The 20,360-nt window shown below is 37.4% G+C and overlaps 1 protein-coding gene across 2 annotated transcripts in view; it reads right to left on the bottom strand.

Moving 5' to 3' along the window:
* The window catches only part of rtn1b (reticulon 1b), a 31,830-nt gene extending 11,470 nt beyond the window's left edge, over positions 1 to 20,360 (bottom strand). Inside the window, exons 1-3 of one of the 2 annotated variants that reach the window (XM_079376296.1) lie at positions 19,763 to 20,360; positions 10,265 to 10,987; positions 7,065 to 7,859 (exon numbers count right to left, since the gene is read on the bottom strand). In XM_079376296.1, coding sequence (XP_079232422.1) covers positions 7,065 to 7,859; positions 10,265 to 10,987; positions 19,763 to 19,985 — 1,741 coding nt within the window. In that variant the 5' untranslated portion in view covers positions 19,986 to 20,360. Of the gene's footprint in view, positions 1 to 1,387; positions 1,577 to 7,064; positions 7,860 to 10,264; positions 10,988 to 19,762 lie in introns of those variants that run through there. The other variant, XM_079376297.1, reaches the window with a different exon arrangement.

Below are 20,360 nucleotides of genomic sequence, written 5' to 3'. Positions count from 1 at the left end.
TTTGTTTAAATTTTTTTAATGGCTTAGTGTAGCAGTGCCAACAGAGCACTTTAAAAGAAAATGCACACAGGAGTCTTCTCCACTAAAAGGAGGCAACAATGAATCCCAAATGAATCCTTACTGAAAGGCCTCAAAATATCTTAATTCAGGTATGCATTAATGACAATAAGTAATTAAATGATAAAATATAATTATGACACTGGATAGATAGATAGATAGATAGATAGATAGATAGATAGATAGATAGATAGATAGATAGATAGATAGATAGATAGATAGATAGATAGATAGATAGATAGATAGATAGATAGATAGATAGATTAACATTACCCTAATTGCCTTAAAAATGTGTTCATTGTGTTGACACATTAGTAGGCTACCTAATGTGTTAAATAATTGAACCTTATTGTAAAATGTTCCCAGAAAACTTAAACATGAAAGGAACAAAGACTGAATGTCATAAATATTTAAATACTCTCACATAAAGAAGCACAACATTCATTGATGTAGATCTATTTGTGTTTATAAGCCCTTGAACTGTCAGAGATGTTAAATGCTCAATATATAAATAGCCATTACCAGAAACCCTCTCTTTTAAATCGTTCTAGTTTTCTTCCTCCTGCACGAGTCCCTCTAATGTGATCTAGGTATTGTACTTTAATGTGATAGTCTAGGTACTGGATTTAATTAGGGATGGATGCACAGTTGTCTTTCAGTGGATAATAAATCAAACTCACTATGATTATACACATAAACACACATGCACATGTATCCACATCCATTCTTTCACAGAATAAACAACTGACATAGACAACACTATGAGCTGACTGTAGAGTCAGGTAGCCACACCCCACACATCTCTCTTTCGTCTTTTCGTCACTTTCTGCTCCCAATGCAGCATGAAGGCCTTTATGATCAACACAAGCAAGCCAAATGTGAAGACACTTGAAAAGGCATTCGACAGCTCTTTATGGAACTATCCGCATCCAAATGTGCATCTGACCTGAAAATAAGGCACCCAATTTAAATTTTTAATAAGGCACATCAATGCTTATTAATTCTAATCATACACACCCAGAGTCTATAAATTCAGGATGGACCCCCTAAGTACAACGAGGAGGGAAGAGAGAAAGGGTGTGCCCAGCTGTCTCAAACCCCCAGTCTGGCTCTCATATGCCCATGATGGCGGTGGCCTCGATGCAAAAAAAATAAATAAAAATTGCATGTGTTTGAGGATCTTCCAGAATCCCACATGCACCTCCCCTAAAAAATCCAGCAGCCTCAAAAAAAAAAAAATCAAGCCCAGACATGCACATGCATCCTCTCCATCCCACAACATTCACCCTCATCTTGCATCCATTGTACCCCAGGACCCCCTTCCTCCTACCCTGGCACTTCCAGTTGCTCCAGAAACCTTCCATCTTGGTCGAATCTGCGGCTGCCATGGTGCTGGCCTGCATACTAGGCTGGGTGAGGGGAAGGACTGCGAATCACTTTCTGCTAACGCTACTGCTACAGCCTCTCCGCTGCTTGTGCTGTATCTCTCTCTCTTTCTCTCTCTCTCGCTCACCGGTTCACACTAGTGCATGAATGACCCATAGGAGGAGGAGGAGACAGATAAGGGAGGAGAGGCAGGGATGGAGGAGAGGAGGACTGCTGCCTACTGGTGGAGGAATTGAGGAATTGAGAATCGATTTTTTTAAAGGCAGACATGTGGGGGAGGGGCAAATCATCACGACTGACAACTTTAAAAGAAATCAAAAAGGATGCTGATTAAAATACACCCAGTTTTTTTTTACATTTTTCGAGTTTGACAGTGCATTTATTTTCATTGTATGGAAAAGAGCAGCAGTAACATACTGCTAAACCTCTCTTTTTGTGTTTTACGTAAAAAACTATAAAAAACTATGACAAAATTGTAATTTTTCGGGTTAACTGTCTATTTAAAACCCTGCAGATAGACTCTAAAGTGGGGGGATGAAATATTTGTTTTCCTTTTTCATTTTAGATGGGAGACTAATCCTAACTAATCCTTTTGAGGAGGTTCAAATCTGGTGGTAAACATTGTTGCAGACGCATTTTGCTTGTTCAGTGCAAAGGCTCATTCCATACTCGATGCATCATCTCTGACAAATTTCGCTCTAGACTGCAATAACAGTGAGCGTGAGTGTGTGTATATGTGTGTGTGAGGAAGAAGACATCATGAGGCAAGCCTCATGAGATATAGAGAATGACTCAGCGCTCTCGGTTAAAAGAAATGGGATGAGCTCACAGGCAAGCGACAGTCCTGTCCAGTGGTAAGAAATGGACTGACCATATGAACGTCAGTGGGACTTTTTCTGACCAGGACAACTTGTGGGCATGCTGTCAAAACTAAATCTTTATCAAAAGTAAACATTACTAAATTTAAAGATATATGTTTCAGTATCATCAGGCCTGCCCATTAAAGGTGGGGTAAGCGATTTCTGGAAGCCAATGTTGATATTTGAAATCACCAAAACAAACACGCCCCTTCCCCCAAAGTGTCTCGCCCCTATTTTGATAGCTCCGCCCCACACATACGTAGCTTACGCAACCCAGGCAACGATTAGTTCTGTGAAACAAAGCAAAACCAATGTTAGACCGTGTCTATGCGAGTGGCTCAACAAAATACTATAGAAGTCATTATAATCAGTCATGCGGTCTACACTGGATGCTGTGCGGCACGACAAATCCCCCACATTCTAATTATGACTTGCTGACACAAATTTCAAATGATTTTCAACGGTTGCTTTATCGCGTCCAGTGTGGGCAGACTTTAGCTGTTGCGGCACGGCGCATCCAGTATAGACACGGTGTTACTCACCTATCGAGAAGAACCACAGTAACCTCAGTGTCCGATTGCAGGCCTTCCGCTCCTTGAGTTCTCTCCAGTGCTGGAAAGCTGATCCGATATTTACACGGGTCCTACTTCTTGCCTTATTGTTCCGCAACCGTTTTCCTCTTTTGTTTTTTTATCTGCCATCTCTATCTTTCTGTCACTTGGCTCGGCTGTTCACTGAACGCTTTCTCTTCAATAGCATGAGTAGACACACCCCTTACTGCTGATTGGCTACAAGTTTGTTTTGGTACTTGGCCCCAACTCAGTTTTCTAAAGCGTTTTTGAAAAATTACATACCTCACCTTTAAAGTGGCATATATAATGTGTAATAATATGTAAATGCACACACACTTCTACACATCATTAATGACCTGCCCCACAAAAATATATTAGTTATTATATTATTCATTTTTAATATTTCCTACATGTTATGTTAAAATCTCATACTACAGTGTATAATATATAAATTGCCTAATCATGGTCTCTGATTCTAATCATGATGGGATGGCAGACTGTAATGAGACACTTCAGTGCACAGAGAATCTCCACCATGATCCCATATGTCATGTACTGTCAGAGATAACAGTAACTGCATCAATTTATCATGCAAAAGAATAGCACTTCAATGTGAATTATGCATTATCTTTGACGTTTTGCATGACGTTGTATACATTTAAACTTTTATGTATACAAAAAAAAAAAGGGAAATAAATGCACATCCAAACAATGGCAGTTAGCCAATGGCAATTAGCATATGTGTAATGTCTTTGCCTCAGCTTCCAGTTAACTCATGACACATGAATTGCCAGGGGCTTTTAAAAGATAAATGATTAATAGAGACAGAATGAAGCAGAATAGAAATAGAGAATGACAATGTAATGATTAATCATTGGTTTACCTAAAAAAATTTGGAATGATCTTGCTATAGATTGAATGGTAAATTGACCCCCTACAATCACTGTTTTAGTGTGGGTACAGAACCCCATAATAAACCCAAACCCCTAAACACATTGCATTAATTAGAATTTAAGGGGAACTGCTGATAATGATATAATTTCATGAAAAAATGTGATGAATCCAAACCTGTTCTGTAGAGGAAATTGGAACATTTATATTTTTTACAAAAAGTCCTGCATAAAATCTATATTCTAAATGCTGTTTTACTTTTTATTCATCAGAGAATCTTGGGGAAAAAAATATTTCACAAAAACATGAAACAGAACAGAATCATTTCTGAAGAATCATGCAACTTGGCTGTTGAAAAATGTTCAGCTTTGCCATTACAGGAATAAGTTACATCATATATATTCAGATAGAAAACAATTATTTGATATTGTAATAATATTTCACAATATTATTCTAATTTTGATCATATGCAGCTTTGGCGAGTATAAGAGACTTCTTTCAAAAACAAAAGAATGTTACTAACCTCAAAATTGAAAGCAGTAGAATAAACACAATTAACGAACACAGAAGCACACACAGTCAAGAAAACAGTTTTTGCCCTTTACAGCTCAGTCAAAAATCTCTATTTTATCCAAACACTCATACTAATAATGCATTACAACCCCTCTATGGTCTGGCCTGACAGCAAGACAAAGAAAGCATGTGGTAAACTGAGCCCTCTGCTGGAAGAAAATTGCATTTTTCTTGATACCCATCCTCAGTATTTGTACATGCTGTAACAAATGCCATCTCATTTCTAGAGGCTTCGGTGAGACATTGAGCTCAAGAAAGGAGGGGGGAGAGGGAGTGCAGCCAGACAGACTGTGGCACCATACCTAATTTGCAACAGACACACACACACACACATAGATCGGTCAGCAATCAACAACAGTAAAGCTGATCTCTTTTCACAAACACTTATCCTTGGTTCAAAGTGCTGTAAAGACAAATATATTGACTGACAAGCATCATATAAAAAAATTATTGTATTAGAAAATTAACTGAATATAAGACAAACTGCTTTTGTCAAATTTCCAGTTGCATCAGTACTGAACGTCAGGATCCAAGCCACTTGCCAAGATATATTTAAATGTTCATCTGTCAAGAATCGAATTATGAACCACAAATGAAATGATAACCAAGCCTTTTTATCTCACTATATGATTTGTGCAATTTTTCCTCCTCCCATGTTGCGGTTTGGCTATGTAATCACAAGACGGCAGCACTCGCTGGTCACAAATGTAGCAGACAGAAACTGACCTGAACCACAGGGGGATGCTTTGTTCTGAAATCTTCAAACAACAGTCCAGCCCCGAAGCCAGAGCATTAATAAAAGATGGAGACTGCCTTCAATAGACACAAACAAATGACGTACTCATCTACTAACACACAACGATCATTATTTATTTAGTCAAAACTATAATTGAAAAATATTCAAATGTATCTAACTGATTAAAACAAGATTTAATTGTTTAATAATTAAAGAATAATTAAAGAATATATATATCACTTTTTTCTCACTATTTCTTATAAAATGAATTGTTAAAGCAATATATATATATATATATATATATATATATATATATATATATATATATATATTTTTTTTTTTAAAATAGTGATTAGGATTATATAAACAGCAACACAGCCATCCATTTTTCATTATTTATATCCCTAACTCATTACTGGGATGTGTTCCCATTACTGAAGGAATGAAAATGTTTTCCATAAATCATATGGTTTTAACTGCTGTAGGTCAGCCAGATCTTACATAATAATTTTTCACAGTTTCACACATGATATTTCCACTGAGCTCTGCTGAATCCTGAAGACACAAACAACAGATGCAGGGAGCAGTCAGGTGTGAAAAAAATCTAAAACATTAGTCACCCATCTAAAGGCTCAGGGGACTGTGTGAGAAATGTGTCTTGTAAAATTTATATTTCATGTCCATGACCTTCTTGAGCTCTGGGGATGATTAGAAATGTCATCTAACATTGTATTTCTTTGGACCACGTCTGTTGGATGATGAAGAAAAGCAATGACACATGTGCAGTGAACAGTTAAGCAAGAAATACCTCTATGAAATCTGAGTCTCATCACATCCTTCTTTTAGTGCAAGTGCACAAATTAAAATTCTGAACAATCACATTATCTAGGTCTGTTACTTTCAAAGTCATTACAAATGCATTGATATCTAATGGAAATTGTATTAAATACCACATTACCAATTACCCTGCCTTTATATAATATTAGGAAAATATTAGATGTATGCTAGCCTGTGCATGCCCAGTAATGACTGATTCTCAAGGGAATGATGCATTGAAATGTTTTTTTCCTGCTGTTAAAGCCAAAGGGGGTTTCCAGGGTGAGGCCAACAAGAGTGAGTCAGTTTTTATTTTAATTTCAGGGATAGTTAAAGGGATAGTTCACAAAAAAATAAAAAATAAGATAAAATAAAATAATGTCTACTCTAATCTACTTAGAAAGTCTTTCCAAAACTGCATGACTTTCTTCTGTGGAACATAAAAGATTATATATTGAAAAATGTCTCTTGTTTTGATCACTGGTCAACAAATATTACCAACAATTCAAAACATCACCTTTTATGTTTCACTAACATTTTATGCTCTGCACCTTGTTTGCATTTAGAGGAAAGCATCGTGGGACTCTCCAAAATGGCGCTAGGGTGATGCAGAGGAGAAGAATTATTGAATAAAGTTGTTATTTTTGTTTTCTTTGACCACAAAAATTTTCTCGTAGCGTCATAAAATTACGGTTGTATGACTGATGTCACATGGACTATTTTAACAATGTTCTTTCTACCTTTCTGGGCCTTGAATGTGGTAGTTGCATTGCTGTCTATGGAGGGTCAGAGAGCTCTCAGATTTCATCAAAAATATCTTAATTTGTGTTCCGAAGGTCTTACGGGTGAGGGTGACACGAGAGTGAGTAATTAATGACAGAATTTTCATTTTTGGGTGAACTATTCCTTTTGAGTTGATTGCAGTTGGTATTTTCTTAAAATATCATGAAATTCTAACAAAATTTCTGCAAACTTTAGCAGGAAATAAAATCATCCAAATGTTTGATTATAAATTGTGTCGTGTATTTGGACAGACAGATGAGCTGTAGCTCAACTACGCAAAAACCCTCTGTTGTTCAACCATTACTGTGCTCAAATGGAATAACTCAAGATAGTGACCATAAGAACTTGTGTTTTGAGGTGAATATAAGTTACTGGGGAACATGCTTTTACCTTTCTCCCTGGTTAGACCCTGGAAGACGACGGGTGGTGCAGTCGTTCTCTCCGAGCCCCTGCGGGCTTGACTGGACCGTCTTCTTTCTCTCTGGTGCACCTCCCCAGCAGGATGCTCCACCTTCAGCTCTGGCAGAATGGGGGTTGTGCTGCTGGGCTTGGGCTTCTCTTCCATGGTGGATGTCTTTTCTTTAGGAGCACTGGTTGGGACCGGAACAGTCGGAGAAGGTGCAGTGGGAGTCACGACTGGTTCTTTAGTTGCCAAAGTCGCGGTTGTGGGTTTTTTGACTGGCTGTGGGCTTTCCTTGAAACCCTTTGTGGAGTCATGGGTTAATTTTTTGGGACTTTCTTCTCCGCAGGACTCCAGAGCCAGTTCACTGTCCAGCTCTGCTTCACGTTCCTCCCTCAAGATGCTGTACTGCATTGCAGGACTCGGGGCAAACGCAAGTGTAGAAGACGGGGCGGGCACTGTGGAAGGTACTATGGTTGATGAAGTGGTGCTGGGACTCTTACTGAAGCTCATGTAGCCAGTGTTGGAAGCTCGTGGACTAGTCTCATCAGACACAAGCTCAATCTCAGAGTCTCCAGATTCGGCACTGCTACCCTCGGCATCCTGGGGGGAAGGAGGCAAGGTGGGTTTTGGGGAAGGAGACTTCATCTCTATTGGGGAACTCTCCTGCTTGGAAGTAGGTGGAGAGGGTGAGATGGGAGATGTTTGAGTCTTGTCTTGGGTGGAACTCATTATTTTAGTTTCATCAACCTGGATGTTTGGATCCAAAGGAGAATCAGACTCTTCTATTAAGAAAGAGAAGGAAAGATAAAGGAAGATAAAGGGAGTAAGGTAAGGTGCCTTGTGGCCATCTGGTCCGCCAAGGCATCCCCATATTACTAAAAAGGTAACAGCCAGTAATAGTCAATGAGCCACTGCTCTTAAATATTGGGTGTTTCCCCAACTAGGGCACTTCTGACCTGGTGGATTTATAGAAGATCAACTTGCCAAGCCAGACATGTTCCTGGATCACCATCTTTTGTTGATTCTGGGATGACATTACTGTCCAAAAATATAGACCGAACCCTATACCTACCCTTAAACCTAACCCTACCCTTACGAACAAGACGTTTATTCAAGTGTGCTATTAGTATACTTCTTTTAAACTAAAAATAGGAAAGTATACACTTAGTTACTTTTTATGTACTTCTCAGAAATATACTTGAAATGACATTTAAGTATACTTGACTTATACTTCGAAAAAGTCTAAATATATTTGAGCTACACTTGTGCTCAGAGAATCTGTATTTTCATTGTTATATGGTAGGGGGAGCTAGTACACAGAATTTCCAAAAAAAAAAAAAAAAATAGTGAAGAAGAAACCAAAATAACAGTACCTTCCACGTGTTAAAACAGCATCAAAACTTTGTAACGTTATGGAATAAAATGTCAACCACTGAAGAGGTAATAATGACTGTCAAGCTTTGGGGTGTTAATTGACTCCATCTATGTTTTGATTATCATTCTGAATCCAATTCATAGTCTAGTTTCAGCTTTTTGTTCAAAATGTTGTTTATTTCTTTAATTTCTTTTTTAAAATTTATGAAACTCACCCACATTCAAGTTTAAAAAAAAATAATGAATGACACTAGAATAAAATGTTTTTTGTTTACAAGCAGATACCCTGTACTTTCTTTTGATGTTTTGTATGTTCAGATATTCATACAACAAAATTAATACCTAAATAGGGACATAGTGGTATACTTAATGTATGATGTACAGTTCACTTAAAGAAAACTTACGAGTATACTTGCAGTATAAAGTATAAAACTACTAAACTAGTAGTTTACTGAGACTATGCTTCAAAATGTACTAAAATGCTACTACAAGTAAACTATCAGAATACCTAAAAGTTCACTTTTAGTAGTTGCAGTACAAGCTAAAAACTTTGATGTAAACTAGTTGTGTACTCAAAGTTTACTACTGTTATACTTAAAAGTATACATTTATATACTAGAAAGTGGGCCAATTTAGTCCCAAGGAGTATTGAAATAGTAAACTTACAAGTATACTACTAGTACACTGATATTTGTATACTTACTACATAAAGTATACTTAATAAAATAAGCTTGAAGTATATTACTTTTTGGTAAGGGTACCCATAATTTATCCCTAAAATCAAAGGGAAATGATAGCTGAATAACCCTTGTTGTAAGCCTAAAAAGCTTTCCTGTAAAGCCTTCCTGTAAACTTATTCCTCAAAATGGATTGGTTGACTGGGATGTTGTTCCAGGGTCAATCAGGGTGTTGATCCAGGAACATGTTGTACTTGGTGAAATCACGTTTACCATTCAAGCAGACTTTGGGCTTGGGATAAAGCTAAAACAATAAAATCTAAATCTAAAAAATAATTTGAAAAGTTGCGAAATAAATGATGAAGGCATAATGTCAGCTTCATGTAATAAAAAGGAAAAAAGGCTGAATTCCATTTGTTTTAAACTCCTCAATCCCTAGGGCATAAAGAAGCACCTGAAGTTGAAGAATCACCAATTTATTGATTTTGAAAATGTTTCTGAATGCTCATTTTCGCTACCTCAGTAGCTTAATGATGTTTTGTCTTATCGTGGTGAACTTTTGAACAGTACTCTGCCAACATTAACTGATGTTTCATTGGGCATCACCCTTTTTCTGTCCTAACTTGAACTTTTCCAAAATATTTGGAACTGGTTTTGCTGCTTTTTCCACCAGATTTGGTGGAAAAATTATTAAAATTTTTATGAAGTGAAGTGACGTTCAGCCAAGTATGGTGACCCATACTCGGAATCCGTGCTCTGCATTTAACCCATCCAACGTGCACACACACAGCAGTGAGCAGTTGGGGGTTCGGTGCCTTGCTCAAGGGCACCTCAGTCGTGGTATTGAGGGTGGAGAGAGCGCTGGACATTCACTCCCCCCACCTACAATCCCTGCCGGCCCGAGACTCGAACCTGCAACCTTTGGATTACGAGTCTGACTTTCTAACCATTAGGCCACGACTTCCCTAATTATTACATCATAGAACTGCTAATTTTTCAGTCTCTTTAGATAAAAGCAAATCAAATGAAGAAATTTAAATGTATGAAAGTCTCCAGATTGACAAATACACCTACACAGAAGCAAAGAGTCAGCTAGCAGAGGAAGTGAAGTGCTTGTGTGGGATGGTGATACCCACCTGTAGGGGGTGTAGATGACTCAGGGCTTTCATCCTCAGGCTCTGAGAGAGTGACGGTTGGCACTCCCTCCAGCCCCAGACTCAGAATGCTCTCCTTCTCTGACACTGTAACTGTGGGGCTGTGCTGGACTGTGGTGGGTGATACAGATGTAGGTGGAATTTCTGTCAGAGTGATTTTTACTGGGCTGGCACTACTGCCGCTACCTGGAGACCGATAGGGCTGGTAGTCAGACAGCTCTTCATCAGATGGTTCCTCCACATATGGGAAGCTCTGAGAGTCCAGAATTGCAGCAGAGCCAATGTCTTCCACATCCACTTCTACCGGTGATGGGCTCTTCTCTAGTTTAGTGTACTGGGTGGGCTCTGAGAGGTCGCTCATCCTCCAGTCCTCAAGGGGGCGCTGTGAACTACAGGAGTCCTCTTTACGACTGATGTCCATATAGTTGTAAGAAGAGTCAAAAGCTTTCTCAGAGTAATGTATCTTGTGAAAGCTGTCAGTCTGGTCTGCACTGGGGTTCTTGATGCCGGAGTCCGAGTTCAACTGGAATTGGGATCTAGAGGTGAAATCTTCTGCGCTGGATGTATTTTTGTCACCAGATCTGCTCATGCTACCAGAAAAGTAGGAGGTGTCTTCATGTGAGGCATAGCTTTGATTGGACAAGAGGGAGGTGTACAGGTCGTCCCTGTCATCAGTGGACTTCTGGAAGATTAAATCTGATTTATCTGCATGAGAGGAGAGACACAAGAGCAAGAATTTTAACATACTTAGAGTGACGATGTTTAAACAATGATTATTCTATAAAAATTAGTGTTGTTATTCTGACTCAAATCTAGCACCCCCAAAAAAACCTACACACCATTTACACCCTTTTCTAATATGACACTATGGCCCATAAAGGGACTTGGTGATAGGAAAAAAATGAGATGGTAGCAAAGATCAATATAAATGCTTGTGCACTCACTCACAAAACTGTTGCATTCCCCCTGAAAAACTTAACATTCTCAAAGCAATTAGTGTTCTTTCGCAAACATTTTATCTTCACACGCAATACTTTGGCATCCATGTGCTTCATATTTGCGTTCACTAGCAAAACTTTTGCATTCACTCACAAAGCTGGAGAACAAATGCATGGAAACAAAAATGGAAACGAATGCATAGTTTTTCTGGGAATGCAATATTTTTCGGAAAGAAAAAGTTTTCCAAAAAAACAAAGTTTGTTATGGAAAATGCAAAACTATTGAGAAGGAAAACAAAAGCAATAAAATAGGATTATAAGTTTTTCTCCCATCTCATATTTTTCCATTACCATGTAAAGGGAACTTAGTTAATATCTAATTTAACTGTTGTCTTTTTATTAAAAATTTCCTCTGAAGTTCTTGTCGCAAATACAATGGAATATTTTCATATTTTTATTTGTTTGCATATTTTCATAAGCCATATTTTATGTTTCTATAAATATGATTAAACATCACTGTACTGTTTTGTTGCAGCTGTATTATATTGTTAAATTAATAGAGCATCCTAGACGAGAGCGGCACACCAGAGCAGCAGTTTGACCTGATCTGTAACGGCATTCTGTGCCTCACAAAGCTTCTTACATCAAGTGACCTTGAGGTGAATTCGACCGTGTGCATGTGTTGTTTGTGAAATTCAGATGCTAGAAAGAGAATACGTATTTGTATGTGATTCAGGTGGAAATATTTTTTAAAGTGTCCTCAAGAGGGCTTTACTGGAGTGTGGCATTGACAGCTTTCATCAGCAGTTAGTGACGGCACCACCACACCCCCTCCACACCGATTCTCCTTGTCTCTATGTACTTCTCATCACATTGGCCACTCCTCTTTGTCTCTCTGTCCTTCTCTCTATTACTGCGGCTATTTGTGGCAAATGACAGTTTTCCAGTTCAATGTTTATCCGAAGGTCAACAGCAATGGTGTCACAAAAGGGCTTGAGAAGCACAAACACACACACACACACACACACACACACATCAGGGATCAGAAAATGAGCAGATTGGTGGTGACACCTGAGTATCTCCCTGCCTCAGTCTACAAAACAAGAAGAAAACATACAGTGATATTTACTGTAAAAACCGGAGAATCCTTAATCTTTCCCTAATTGTAAAGTGTCATTTTGTAAATGTTAAAATACTGCATAAAATGTAAAAAAAAAAAAAAAAAATCCCTTTCTGATGTTTTATGTGCTGGGTCAGAAATGATCCAGGCTTGAGGCAAAAATGCTACTAAAGTGATAAACATATCCCAGATATTAAAACATGTGTAAGCAGAAAGGTCTCTGTGGAGTTTTAATCTGTTATCTAACATTATTTATATCATACAGAATATTATTACTTATAATATTCCATTCTAGCCAGTGTAGTTATTTTCTTAATGACTCAGAAAATATCACAGTACCTCGTAGCTGTCAGATTCACTGATTCAAAGAGCGCTTGTTGTTGAATGTTAAGCTAAAAAGTGTCTTTTCTTGAGAAAAAAACAACTAAAGTCAGCCCTTACAAACAATTCCAACAACTGCAAAACCAGAAACAGTGCTTATATCAAAATCAACATATTGCTATACTGTATAATCTAATATGACAGAGTAAGATGCACTCCAAACCTGGTTTTGGTTTCAATCATTATACTTTTGGTTCCATGTGGTGGCACATAATACACATTTAAAACAGATATTTACTGTTCATTAAAAAGACTATAGATATCACTTTAAAAGTTTGCTTAAAAAAAGGTTAATTTAATTATCAAGTAGTTAAAAATAATGTGATATTATACCTAGAGATAGCTTACAGTTTTTCACAGCTTCATTGATTCTGATCATGCTGGGTGACTGAACAGATGGAGAGGAGGAGAGAGGTTAGGAGATGGATGGATGAGCAGGTAAGTGTGTATTATTTTGTTATCCATATCAGTCTCATTTCAGTTAATTTTAATCCACTTGTTTGTTTTGAAAATGACTTTCACTAGGTTAATTTGAGTTTTTTCTCTCTCTGTGTTGTTGACGTTCCCGCCACACTACAGATGTAACTGTGTTTAATTGTATGACTCGTGTAGATCACCATACCAACGTGACCCCACTTCATCAGAGAGCCTGTGCCTCTGTCTCTGTACTGCCCTACATTCACTGGGCAAACTGACTCCACTGGGACTCTATTTTTAACCATCAGTGGCTAAGAAGTGTGAGGATCTATGAAAAAAGTGCAGAGAGAGAAGAGAGCCACTGATACCTCAAAAACAAAAACCAAATCATATCACAACCTTCTTTATCACATTGATAAGTAACACATCAGGTTAACTGATATTGTAACAATAAGTACCTGCAACCACATAGCAATAGTATCAACTCAGCGACGGTCACTGAAATGTCTCAGTATGTGACGGACGATCCTGCATGAGTTCGTAGTTTGCACCACACAATCTCCAGCCCACATCTCTCACCCTCAACATCTAAGCAGCATGCAAGCTATGACTCATCCTCTCAAAAACACAGTGATAGCGAGAACACATGGTGGCCTTAAGTGCTGAACTTTCATTTACATTACCTGTTACTAAAATGTCTTTCACAAAGACAGCGCTTAGATTTTGAAAAACTGACATATACAATTTGTTGCTTCTGCCAAACCCTATTACACTGGTAATTCTCTAACTGCTTAATCGAAGCAATTGTTTTCTTTATGTTTGAAACTAGTCATGTACTACAGTGTTTTCCAGTGTGATCCTCTGACAAGGACATTATACTTTTAAAGACTCCATGAAACCAAAATTGAAGTTTTGTGACATTTGTCCTTCTGTTTGCTTGGACATCTATATGATAGTGTACTCCTACAAGTTTAAAACTAACTTTTAATTATATACATAAATAAATATATCTCTTGTATTTAACTTATTGCAGTTTCTGCAGCAAAGTTAAAAAAAAAAGTTAATTGTAAGATTTAAAGTTTAAAATAGTCACATACTGTTCAAAAGCTTTTGATGTTAGTAAAAGTTTTTAATGTTTTTTTAAGTGTCACCAAGGCTGCATTTGCATAATCAAAAATGTACAGTAAAAACTGTAATATTGTGTAAAACTGTAATATTTATATATTTTAAATGTAACTTATTCCTGTGATGGTAAAGCTGACTTTTCAGCAGCCATTCTACTCCAGTCTTCAGTGTGAGTCTAATAGTCTAATCAGTCTAATAGGCTGATTTGCTGCTCAAAAACATTTCATATTATTATCAATATTGAAAACAGTTGTGCTGCTAAATATTTTTTTGTGAAAACCATGCTACTTTCCTCACAGATTTATTTGATGAATTCAAAGTAAAAAAAACAGTATTTATTCAAAAATGAAATCTTTTGTAAAAATGTACAAGCCTTTTTTGTCACTTTTCATAAATGTAATGCAACTTTGCTGAGAAAAAATATCTAATAAAAAAATCATACTGACCCACAAACATGAAAAATAAAGTAGCAAATGTAAAGTCAGCTTCCTGTTTCAAAAGGAAAATCGTCAACAAAAAAAGAAGACTGAATTCAAGCCATTGAAATTGGGTATTTATTTACTAAGCCAATTCAATTCAACTCAAGTTTATTTGTGTAGCGCTTTTCACGATACAACTCGTTGCAAAGCATCGAAGTTTCACAAAAGGTTCTTTGTGCTGAAAGAAGGTTCTTCAGATTATAAAAAGGTAAGGAAGAGATGGTTCTTTAAAGAACCGTTGACTGAATGGTTCCCCTTCGGGAACTTGAGCTGCGTCGGAAACGCTTTGGGAACGCCCCTGTGCTCCTCGAGAGCTGACCGAGCGTGGATATTTTTCTTACAAAAACGCATGGATTCGTTACAGGAGGCCTTTATTCACCCCCCGGAGCTGTGTGAGGCAGGTTTTATTATGGATGCGCACGCTTTATTTGACGTCTTATGGACTGTTGAACAGAAACACCCGCCCACTGCAATGAGAACGCTTGGAATAGCCAGGACAATTTTTAATATAACTCCGACTGGATTCGTCTGAAAGAAGAAAGTCATATACACCTAGGATGCCTCGAGGGTGAGAAAATGTTGGCAGAACTACCATCCTGACTAACTAGCAAGATCAGACTAGCTCTGATCTTGCGCTTTCACAATTCATTGTTTTGGATGTACTCTATTATATATGATGTTTTGATTATGTTGGCCCTTTGACACAAGTGTGTAATCTTCTTTTGGCAAGAAGTGAATTTCTCTTTCCTTAGCTGAGTAGCTCTGACTGTTTTAACTGAGCTTAGAAAGATCAGTACATTGTGAGGACTTCCTTCCTCTAGTCTGTGTTATTTCTGGTCAGCGCCAGGTCTATCTTCACAGGAAGACACTGATGAAGCGATACTGCAGACTTTCCTTAACAAACAATTGTGACAAAAAGTGACTGGGAGGGAAAATATGACAGGGGTTATGTTTCAAAGCAGCATAATCATATCTCACAATTTCATTTTATTTATTTTTTTAATAGAAAAGCTCTCTAAGTCACTAAGATGGGCTTCCGTTCAGACCCTCATCTCTGCTGTGCCACCAGCACATATCTCTGCAGAACAGTACGTCTGACAGAAGGGAAGATCAGGATGGTTTGTGGCACATGAGGAGGAGTTGGTGCCAACTTCAAGTCACTGCAGGCACACTTTCACATGGTTACTCTATGTGTATGTGTATGAATTCACCGGATTTACTTAATCAGAACAGATGGAGAGCCAGAGGCAGCTGTTGGAGGTATTTCTCTTGTACCTGAAAACCAACTGTTCCGACATGCCTCTGCAGGAATTGTGGGTTTATGGTGAAAAAAAGGGCAAAGCACAGTAATCTCAATATTTAAAGAACAATGCAGTAATTATATAAAATTAACCATCAATAGTGGTTTTAAAAATCAGCAGCTTCTGAAATCCATTAGGTTCTACATTCATTTTCTCTGAGATTTAAAAAAATATATATAACCATTATTTTCTCTGCATCACTGGGGTCAATTACCATAGAGAACAATCTGTCATGAAAAGAAGACAATAATCTGTCCACCTCGTAGGGCTGGACAAATGAGCATATGTTTACAGCTTTTACATAATCGCTTTAGTCTATGATGCAATATGCTTGCTGCATTGAGATTCATTCCTCACAACAAACAGTACATTGGCTATACACACCTTATGATTGGCCACTAAGCTTGTTTCTAGCATTTGTCCTACATGTTGAAAATATTCCACAATGCTCAGTAAAGGACAGAAAAAAAAATTAAGAATAAGTATGAAAACTACAAACAATATTGTATTTAAATACGCTAAATACTGGAGGTTGGGGTCTCTTTTCTTTCTAGACCCAATTTACTTATGATGAAAAACATTTATTATATGTCAGTATATTTATATGGGAAAAAACTCCACTGGCAATGTTTTTTTCTTGTTTTAAGCATAATACGATGCCATTTTGCTTCTCAAAGCACTAGAAAACAAGAGAAATGTTCACAAAAATTAACATGAACAGAGCAGTAGAGTAACATTTTTAAAATGATACAATATATAATATTGTTTAATCAAATTATTGTAGAATGTCAGTATATAGAAAGCAGTTTCTTAACTATATAAGCTTTTTAAAATCATGGCAGCAAGTGCTGAGTCAGTGCTAATGAGGTGAATGTGTTACCGCAAGGGGAAATAGATTCTTTTAATCTTGTTATGGTTCTTAGTACTTTCTGATGCCCATGTGATATCCTGCAACCAGCAACGCTTTCTGTATGTGTGTAAAGAAGAAAGTGAACTTGCATTCCAGTGTCCCTAATGAATCACGGTTCACTGAAGCGAAGACATTAAAAACAATGAACAGCCTGTCTGTATACAACTCAAAAGGCTTTCTGATTGGGGTACCGTGAAAGACAACACAGTGGGGTCTCTCCAGTACACAACCAACACCTCATATTGCTCATTATATGTCTTAAATCAAATAGTGTTGCCAATAAGCCAAAGAAGCCATGCAATATACTGGTGAACTGTTTGTAGAGAAAAAAAATGTTTTATGAAAACAGGAGGAAATTATCAGGTTTGTATATGTTCATGGTAAAAGACATTCACTCTTAAAAATAAAGGTGCTTCATGATGCCAAAGAAGAACCTTTTTGTCTATACGGTTCCATAAAGAGCCTTTAACATCTGAAGAAACTTTCTGTTTCACAAAAGGTTCTCTGTGGCGAAAGAAGGTTCTTCAGACAATAAAAAAGGCAAGAAAGAGATGGTTATTTAAAGAACCTTTCGCTGAATGGTTCTTTGTGGAACCAAAAATGGTTCTTCTATGGCAATGCTGTGAAGAACCTTTTAAGCACCTTTAACTGCATTGCAAGCTAGCAAATTGTAACAATTAGTTGCAGTAGTAGCAGATGTGTAGAATTAGTAAAGATTATAACAGTATAAACACTAATGTTTGCTCTTGCTCTGACTTATCTGTTATCAAAAAGAGGATGTTTACACATTAACTGCATTCTGTCCGAGGTTATCTTTCATGTCTGTCCACTAAATTATTCATGTACAAATGGTATTGCTAAACTTATCAAAAGTCAAATAATAATAGAGTTAGTATGTGCTCTCACCTAAAAAATCAGGCTTAATTCATGTTAATATCAACATTAAGAATGAGTTTAACAATGTGCTCTAAATGTGAGGCCAAGTATCACATCCTTTAAGAGTCAGCACTGTGGTTCAATAAGCACTGGGATAGGCTGTCATTCAGCTAAAGAGATTCAGTCTGATTAGAGGATTTTACTACAGGACTCTAAATTTCGTTCACTTGTCAGTGTCAGTCTGGTGATTCAGATACACACAAAACAACAATCACTTATCAGTGCTTTAGTGTTGACATGCATAGGTTCGGAAATTTCACAGTGGCCACAGGAAACCTCACTGAACCTTTTATCCAGTAGTTCTGAATCTGCACAAGTCTCAGATATTAAAATGTTCCAAATGTCCTCATGTTTGGTTAATAAAAAACAGAAAGCTTAGACTGCCGTTGAAGCACTTTTATTGCTGTTTTACTCCTGTAATACATGCTGATTTGATTTATTTTTTCCCTTATCACCTAATACCATTTACCATTTTAATACCATTTTGTGTGTGTGTGTGGGGGGGGGGGTTGTTATCCAATGATAGCCTACCTCTCCATCTTTCTGATACCCACATGAAAGACTGTTACATAATATCACTTTCACTCAACAGTCTACAGCATTAAGGTACATCAAACACAGAAAGACAGGCTTGTCTAAAGCTACAACTGAAAAAGAAAACAACTTTAAGAGGCGTGCAAATCTGAAAAAGCTTCTTATTGCATATAGTATTAGAATTACTTATCTCTTATTTTTCTGTCTGGCTGTAAAGAGTAATTTTAGACTGGTGTTTTATAGAAATGGAGCGACAATCTCATTTCACTAAGAGAAAAAACCGACCACATGACAAAAGACTAGTCTGAACAGCTCTGTCTGTCCTTCATGGGGTTTCTCTAGTAGCATAATGCCATATAACACAGATGTTCGATCCAAGCGTGAGATGTTCAAATGGCAATGTCAAGTATTGATCTATGCAGTAAAGGACCTGTAAATGTTACTGTAAAGTGTCTGGTCTGAAAAGCAGCTGAGGCACAATGAAATAATGGCGACGATAAAGAACCAACAACTGAAGGGGGGAAAGCAAGTTATACAACATCTTACTAACACCATATTTTGCATTTGCAGTTTTTTATGTTATGTATAACACTATAAATCATAGTAAGTAAAAGTAGTTTTTAGTAACCAAAGTGTTTCAACAATAGGTCTCAGACATGAATATAAAAACTAGATTTATGGAGAACAAATAAATGCCTTCATTTTGTGATATTGGATGAATATAGTATATTTAGCACTTAACTGTCACAAAGCAACTTTTAGAATCAAAAACACCTTTGATTCAGCTGGATCAGTCACCAAATTAAACTGAAGTACTTTTTGAACCAGAAATTATTATGTCATGTCAGACTGGAAATGAACCAAAAACTGTTACCCTTGCTTATCCACTTAAGTCAATTAAAATATCAAATTACAAACTGATTGTTACACATATGTTCGAGATATTATTCATAATGTGTATAAAATAATCTTAAAATATGTACACATAATAAGTGATATTTTGTTTATTAATCATTTTAATACAATGCATAGTTAGAAAAGAACCATATGCCACTTCTAAAAAGTGTTTTGAAATAAATGTATTTCTTATTTGTGAAATTTGATCTGCTGAAATTTAAATGTTTGAATTCCTTCCTCAAAAATACTAAAAGAATTGAGAAGAATTCAATTCATTACGATGTCCATCCGTAATTTCAATAAAACTTCCACTCCAGACAGAGCGAGCCAGCAAGCCAAGGTAACTGCTACCTGATAACCAGGCCCCGGTCGACAGAGAAGTTAAGCATCAAGGTATTTCAAAGCGTTGCATATATGACGATGTACATTAAAATCCCAGTACCTGTGGAAGCAGTTTCCATGACAACAGGGAGCGGTTGTCGGTCGCTTTCGGGATGGCTGGAAAACTGTTTCTCTTCACTTGATTCGTCCTCCCAGTCTCTCATCTGCCGCTCCTCTCCCAAGTCATCCCGCCGGACGGCGGAGGTGCTCCCGAAGCGGTCGATCTTCTCAAAATCGTCCCCGTACCAGCTGCCCTCCGAGTCTGCCTCCGGCTTCACGGACATGTTTGAGCCTTCCGTCTGTGTGCGATGCTCTTCAGAGAAACGCGGTCACTGACGCTGACAGAAGAAGAGCAGGCAAAGCACCGTTCAACTTCTCGGATCAGACGCGGAGTAACTATCAGAAGTGTCTTGAGCTCATAGTGGCACGCAGCATTTAAACACACAGAGCTGGAACTGGGCGTAAAATAATGCTTTCGGATAATAAATGAAGATACAATCGTTTGAGAGAGTAAGCTCACTCTATGGATTGGATTCAGATTAAAGTAAAAACGAGTTTCAGTAAAAAAATATTCTTAAGTAGCTAACGCAAACACGACTAAATGTACTAGGTGGATCTGAGCATTATCCTGAAAGTTACGCTCGATAGGCTATTACTGC

This window comes from Barbus barbus, assembly GCF_936440315.1.
Source record: "Barbus barbus genome assembly, chromosome: 24".
Taxonomy (NCBI): domain Eukaryota; kingdom Metazoa; phylum Chordata; class Actinopteri; order Cypriniformes; family Cyprinidae; genus Barbus; species Barbus barbus.
The sequence above is the reverse complement of the archived record's forward strand: the minus strand, read 5'-3'. Positions and strand labels throughout refer to the sequence as shown.